The sequence below is a fragment of the Hyaloscypha bicolor genome, assembly GCF_002865645.1.
Source record: "Hyaloscypha bicolor E unplaced genomic scaffold K444scaffold_126, whole genome shotgun sequence".
Taxonomy (NCBI): domain Eukaryota; kingdom Fungi; phylum Ascomycota; class Leotiomycetes; order Helotiales; family Hyaloscyphaceae; genus Hyaloscypha; species Hyaloscypha bicolor.
The window spans coordinates 1,592,057-1,599,945 of NW_020194628.1; the positions used below are offsets into that span (position 1 = coordinate 1,592,057).

Here is a 7,889-nt window from a genome sequence, read left to right on the forward strand (position 1 = left end):
CTGGAGCGTAACTATGCATGGATGCGGCCAACACACAACCCAACCAGAGATGATGATGCAAGTTTTATCCAATGAAAGTCTAATGTATGGCAAACGTTTCCACTTTCAGCCATCCATTGTTACAATCATCAATTGCTTTCCCACCCATGTACCCATCGACATAGATATCGCCAATAAACGTAAATCCATCACCTCGCCTGCGAAGGATGATAGGAGTTGAGCAGCCAAGCGGAACGCAAACAATATCTTCCACTTGCAACGCACCAGAACCCAGGCACAAAAGGCCGTTACGTGTAGTAGCGAAGCACCTCCCCGTCATCGCGTTTGTAAAATTTTCCGTAAGCGTCTGTTTTTGCTGACCCAAAGAAAGAGAAACGAAATTCTGAACATATGACATGAGATGAGGATCTAATTTTAAATGGGGATAACGACCAAGTAGACCAAGGGCAAAAGTGCGATATGTCCATTCCAACCAATCTTTCGGCGTGTATTCGTCTGGAAGTTGACCACAAGAGAGAGTTCTGCAGAATGCTTCGTGGAATGCTTCGTGATCCGCTTGGTTGAATCCTTGGACCTCCTTGAGCTTCTCTCGCCATTCGAAGAAGGCCATTAACAGCGCTCCTTTACAAATCGGGGGATTGAGAGGAATTCCGCATGATGTGATCGTGTCGAGAAAGATAGCGGCAACATTAAGTATTCGACGTTTGCCAGAGAATGTAGCTTTTGGCTCCAACGCTCCTGATGCCGAGAATCCAGAAAATCGATATCCTATTGGCAAGATTCGTCGACGTTGGGACCAGTCTGGACACCACGACGGCATTCCATGTGTATTTTGATGTACAGGGAAATTGATGCTTGCACAAATGACATCGAGACGCCGGGTCGTTGTAAGCAGATAGTCTACCACATCGATATAAACTTCTCTCACCGGCTTGTTGTAATCCACTGAAAATTGAGACCATTCGTGCTCGGGTAGAATGCCATAAAGGCCGTAAAGTCTGTCTCTTGGCTCGGCACAATTTTTCTCTTGGTGGTATAATAGGACATCTAGCCATCCACACGAAGCCCCATCCTCTCTCAAGTCATGCAGAACAGATGGGCCGCCACAACTAAGTTGTCCAGGGTAGGTTCGACCACTTGCAGATATTGCTGCTACACCCTTGGTATATAGAAAGGCGAGTAACAGATCCGCGTAGTGCCGTCGAAGAATATCAGAAGCAGTAACACAGATGTTCCAAGGTAAGCTGCTCGAACCACAATAAACCGTCTTATTGTTTCCGTTTAGAACTTCTTGTACCACCCATAATCTTCCCCAATATTCGCGATCAAACAAAGCAACCAACGCAGTAAAGGAGTCCCGTCGATTTGGTGATTGAATAATTGCAAGGATATTTGTCTTTGAACTTTTATGTCGATAGAGCTCGAACAACAGTTCGAGAGCCATATTGCTATTATCAGCTTCCGGCCCGAGCCAAATTGCTACTTCAATTGCTTGCTGGTAGATCCTTGTCATGGTTTGGACTTGCTGATTTCGTTCTTCAATGTTTCCTTGGTTGATACAAATGGCATCTGCCCACACGATAACTGGAGCAGACTTGGAGCGTAGTCTTTGGAAAGCGAGCATCAAGCTTTCGGTAACAACAAACTCGTGCCCATCGAGGATAATGATCCGCGTATCATCCGTGTCCCCCCAAGCGTACGAGATAGCGATATACGGGCAGCGGTTGTCCAATGATACAGGGAATAGCTCGCATCTGATGATGGATGTTATTTCGGGTAGGATACGGAGGAGACGTATTTCCTTGCGTCTTGGATCTAAGTCTTGATACCGAAAAGTCGTGTCGCCCAGTCGTCGCGGCGCAGGGCTCGAGGATCGATGCCAGGTCTGAAGTGTTGATTCATGTTCTTCGTTATTGTGAAATGATCCACGTGGGGAGAAAGATGGACGGGGTGTGTAATAGGAATTCGGCCGCAAAGGCGAAACTTGATGTCCGGATTGGCTACCCTGTAGCCTTTGTGGTGTTCGTGGTTGAGAATGATGGCGTCTCAGGAACCTGGGTCGTCCTTTTTGGCGAGTCATGCCAGCAACAGCGCTGTACGTGAGCAAATTTCCTGTAGAAATAAGTAAAAAGACGAGACTTAACCTCAACAACATCTGAAAAGAAGGCAGAATTATAACGTTTTGATGAGGAGTTCCTGTTAAGCTACGTCTAACACTCTTCAGAGAGGTCAATCCTTCCCGCGCTGCCCTGACAGGGCGAGCTCTCGCTGCAGGCCCATGATTCGTCCAGCTCTTTTACAAGGCGAAATATTAGACCAATCACTAATCACTAACGCCAACAACCAACAGCCACAACCACAACAGAGTACACCTCATTAATTACTTGTCGCCAGCATTAGTGAGGCTTTCCCGTGTTCTCTCAGTCTATGATTTCTTTTATTTTCCTGTACCCCACACCCTTGAGACTAGCTCATTCAGCTGCATGATTTCAAGTCGGTTACCCTACAATGAGATATTGCGCCGCAATCAGATCACCCCGCGTTGAAGTTGCTTCAGAAATGATCCCTCGCATTAATTATTCTCTCGCGATAGAGTAATTGGCACTTAGCTTAGATTAAGTGGGAACTCTTGTAATAGCTACTTACAAATCGTTATTACTGAGTAAGGGTGCTAGTACTTGTGAAACTCTGCAGGTTTTTATTTATTTATTTTATTGCCCAGAAAGCCCCTAATAATCATCTCCTCTTTTTCAAGGCTTACTGCGGTGTCATTAACCTCTGCCGTGTAAGCTGGAGTCCTGGTGGGATTTCTCTAATAACTTCAATCACCTTCACTGGCCCCGTCAAGCTTCTAGGACCTTGAGGAGGCATACGGATAGTTATCACAGTATTTACTATTAATTAAACGTATTTCTGAAGTCTTTAAAAATACTGACGCATTCAAAAAAATAAATAATAAAAGTCTTACTAAAAATTATCAAGAGCTCTTTGCTATTATTCACCGATGCCGAAAGCCAGGTCTTTATACAAGATAACGCAAGTCACTTAACTACTTCTAAATACAGGTATAACTCGTTAAACTCAATTACTATTAGGATCATACAATTAATAATAATATATTAGTGCTCGTATTATAAGCCTCTTGTTCAATATAGAGGAGGATGCCGTGATTAATCTTATAGAACTATCTCGGAAAGATTACAGTCAATGGAGTAGAAGGTAATAGTAACAAAAGTTTGCTTTAGAGAAAAGTCTTATATAGGGCTCCAAGGCCTACAAAAGTAATTCCCTCCGAATACTTGTCCTGTATAGCATTGCCAATGGGTGCATTAGTACAAATATATTCTGTGGCAGTTAAGAAAGTGTGGAAAATAAATTTGAGTACTGATACATTATCCAAAATAGCACTTAGACAGCTCCCAGGGTAGTCGTGGGTTAACCTCTCGGCGGGCGAGCTGCTCGTGTGAAAAGGGGCTTGATCGCCAGAAAAGAGACTACGCGAATAGTAAACACCAGATATCTGATAATGGGATAATGAAGCTCTGTTATGTACAGGATACAGGAATTAATAGTCGGACTTTAATTCAATGATCTCTCGTCGGCATATTTTCAATTGCAACGTTGTAGATACACGTCCATTCTAATCCCAAGGACTATGCTCCTAGATCACGTGCACGGCTTCGGGTGGCTGAATGACCGCCAATGACGGCATACGAGTGCTGATAACAGACCAAGAACTAAGTTCTTGGTAAAGATTTTTGTCGGGTTAATGCGTAAGTGAGATTATCAGCTCCTGAAACGAAAGAACAAAGTTGATAAATCATGTGATCAGCCCCGCAAGGGCTCATTTCATTCCCTCACGAGCCCTCTTTGTGGAGACGACGATTTGAAACAAGATTAATTCACCACTATATAATCCAAAACCTCAAGTTATCCCTTCTTGCCTCCAATCATACCTTCTCAACCTGAGCCTGCTACTCCTTCTCAGTCCACTCATCTCCACTCCCACTCGACCCATTCTCAACATCCTTCTTAGTCTTAATACTAACCTTAACCTTCTCCGTCTAGCCATCCAGACTCTTCGCCTTGAATACATTCAAGTATACCGGGAATGTAAACGCGATTACAAACCTAATTAACGGAATAAAGAACGCATACTGGGTATTGCTACTAAGAGTATCTGTAATACTTCCTAATATAAGCGGGAATAAAGCTCCTCTACTAACGGCCGTAACAATGAAACTAGCTCCACGTTTGCTGTATCGTCCGAGCCTGTAAAGGGAGAGGTGAAGATAAGTAGAAAGATATAGGTCTCAAAGAAGAGTACTAGATAAATAATAGTAATTCTAGTATATTCTTAGAGACTAATAGCTAATAATGCAAATAGGACAATACTAGAAATAAAAACTATAAGTATAAAGTGAGGCTTAATATATTTGAGAAAACTATTAATAAGAAAGCATCTAATTACAAAATAGTTCTAAGTCATAATTAGTAAGTTTAAGCTTATAATATATAAAGTACTAGGATATATCTAAGTAATATAATTAATAAAGTAACTAGTATATATTACTTATATACTAATATAATAAAACTAAGTAAAGATATTATAGAAAAGAGTATATTATTATTTAAGAAGTATATCTTTAAAATTAATATCCCTAATAAATTATTAAGCTTAATTAGTTATATTAATATTAGTAACTTTAGATAAAGGAGTCTAGATATAAGGTATTTATTAGTAGGTAATAAGATAATAGAATAAATTAGTAAGTTATAAAACTATAGTATTAAATTTAGTATAAAACTAATCTCTATCCCTCCTATAAGGTCCAGGGAAGCCCTCTCTAAATAGGAGGCCCTAATAATATATATATAATTAGTAATTTATAAGCCTAATACTTATAATATAAATAGTAGTTAGTTATAAAATCAAAAGGCCTCCGATTTCCCTAATTAATACCCGTAATATCCGAGGTTCATTATATGCCCTTAAGTTATATATAACCCTATATATATTATAATTATATCCCCCTTCTAGAATCTTATTTCCAAGATCTATTAATCTATCCTGGTAAATATTTAATTAATTAATTATTTAATTAAAGTAAACTTCTAGTATCTTAGGAAGTAGTTTTACTAATATAATCTAGATAATAGATATAAAAATTATCTAATTAGATTAGAGCTAAATAAGCGAGAAAGAAGAGTAATTATATCCCAAATATAGAAGCTAACTAGTAATCGCAATTTCGTTTAGGATCTGAGTATTCTAATTAGCTTAATCCAAAATACTAAAGTACTATCCTATAAAATTAATACTACCTATTAGATCTCGTATTAGAATAATCTAAATAGCTATATAGAAAGAATTTAATAAATATTTATATAAGAAACCTATATAAATATTTCTAAGATCCTAGAAATTATTTATAGGCTCCTGGAAACATATATTAATTAGTTATACTAGTTTCTAATTAGGACTAGTACGAAAACTAGTAGTTAATCCAGGTAGTTTTCTATTTCTATAAAAAAACCTCTTTATATTACTATATACTTTCTTTCTTTCTAATAACTATATATATAATAACTTTTTCTATTATTACCTTTTAGCCTCTTCTTCTATTCTTTTCCAAGCCTTCTTTAATTATTTTTAATTAATTCTATAATATCTTCTTCTAGCTTTATTATTTGCCTATATAATAATAAGTATAAAGATAACCTTATAGTCTCCTTTCCTATTACTAATAGATACTTAAAATATTTCAAGTATTTGCTTATTAATTCCTTTACCTTATATATTATAGTACCTAGTAAGAAGAATTATAACTATTATAATAAGGGTTCTGAATCTTATATATTAGTAAGTTCTTTAGCTTTAATATCTATTAAAGCTAATACGATTTCAGATTCCTTATTACTTATTAGAGGCTTACTAGTCCTAAAAAGATACTATTATAGCCTTTAAGAAATTTCTTAAAATATATCCTAAATAATATTATACTAATAAGAATAATACTATTAATTAGGTTTTTGAAAACTAGAAAAATATTAATAAGTTTTAGAATTCTTCTTCTTATCTTAATAAGGCAAATAATAATACTATTTGGATTAGTATTCCAAAAATAAGTTTTTTCTAATATATTTAGATATTTACTAATTCCTTAAAGAAATACTATAATATCTATCTTTAAGGTATTAACCTTATTACTAAACTTACTATTAAGATTACTAAATAGTTTACTACTAGTATTTCAAATACTAATAATATAATACTTATAGCTATTTAGAATCTGACTTTAAAAGTTCGGGCCTTTTATAAAATATATATAGCTATTATAAGTTCCTTATTTACTTCTTTTAATATCCTTAATACTAATATTATTATAATATAACTATATCCTATTAAAAGATAAGCAGATTCCGGAAAGTATTAGCTAATTCTTTATTAAGTCCTAAATAGGGCCAGTATTTAGTATTCTTATTTTAGAAATTAGAAATTATTTATTTAAGATACCTATAGCTAGTCTATCTATAATAAACCTTTCTTAATCCTAAACCTTTTTCTAATAATTTAAATATAATTCTTATAAGCCTTAATAAAACCCTAAAAAACCTTTATAAATAAAAAATTCAGGAAAAAAGTATTTCTATTACTATTCCGGGCCTTTTCTTAACTATTTAAGTCCTCTCTTTTTTTTAAATAGCTTTTTTCTTAGTAATCTAGAATTCTTTTTAATCTTAAAAAATTATTAAAAAATAATTTCGGATTTTAAGCTATAATTTTAGTTATATAATTTCAGAAGTTCTTTAAAATTTTCAAGATTAGGAAAAATAAGTAACTAGATATTATAATCTTTAGGCCAGGCTTTCTATTTAATTAAATACTATTATTTCTTATTTCTACTATCTTATTAGTAATTAATAATAGCTTCTATTTCCTATTCTTATTCTTTATTATTATCTACTAATTCCGGAAGTTTTCCGAAGAAATATAAATATAGCTTCTAATTCTTTTTTACTATATATTTTTTAAAGAAAGAAATATAGAAAGTTAGATATAAATAATTATATATACTTAATAATTCTAATTTATATACCGAATTACTAATATATTTAAGGATCCTAAATAGATCTATAAATTTTGGTTTAAGCTTTCCTATTTTAAGTTTAATATTTCTTATTAATAATATTATTTAGATTCTTTTAGAATAGTATTTAGCTAATAAGTACTTATTATAATAGGTTTCTCGGTTATTTTATATATAATACTATAAATTCTTAAGCTTTCTCTATTTTATTTTAAGAATTTCTAGCCTCTTATATATAACTAATATCTTTCCTATAATCCTGTTCTTAGGATTCTATAGAAGTTAAGAATAGTATTTATAATATATATAAAAAGATATATTCTATAAAATCTAATATTTTAAATTATTATATATAAATTCTATAAAAAATAACTTCTTAAACTAGTTATTCTTTTAGATATTATAATAATATCTCAGGTAATATTTCAGGACCTAGTTCTGCTTTTCTATTTAATTATTTATCTAAAGATAATAAGCTATATTTAAATATTATTTATATATTAAATAGAAATAAAAAGCAGACTAGAACTAGCTAGTAAATACTATTTCTTAATTAGAAATAATTCTATTAGGAAAGCTAAAGATCGAGAAAATATATTCCTATATAATCTTAGTAAGCTCTAGAGAATTAATAGTCTTATAGTATATAATATATCTTACTATTTTAGAATACTAGTTAATAATTATAAAAATTATATTAAAATCGGGACCTTTTACCGGATTCTTATATAATAATAGACCTATAATAAAATCTATAAAGATCTTATCTTAGGGTCTCTTAGGCTATAGTAAATTACT

At 33.4% G+C, this 7,889-nt stretch overlaps 1 protein-coding gene across 1 annotated transcript; it reads right to left on the reverse strand.

The window, feature by feature from the left end:
• Positions 1–79: 79 nt before the first annotated feature.
• K444DRAFT_655233 (uncharacterized protein) lies at positions 80–2,377 on the reverse strand (the record flags this gene model as incomplete). The annotated part of the gene is made up of 2 exons (XM_024885997.1): positions 80–1,885; positions 2,336–2,377. 2 exons carry the CDS (start codon positions 2,375–2,377, stop codon positions 80–82), a joined length of 1,848 nt encoding a protein of 615 aa, XP_024732038.1.
• Between the last annotated feature and the right edge of the window lie 5,512 nt (positions 2,378–7,889).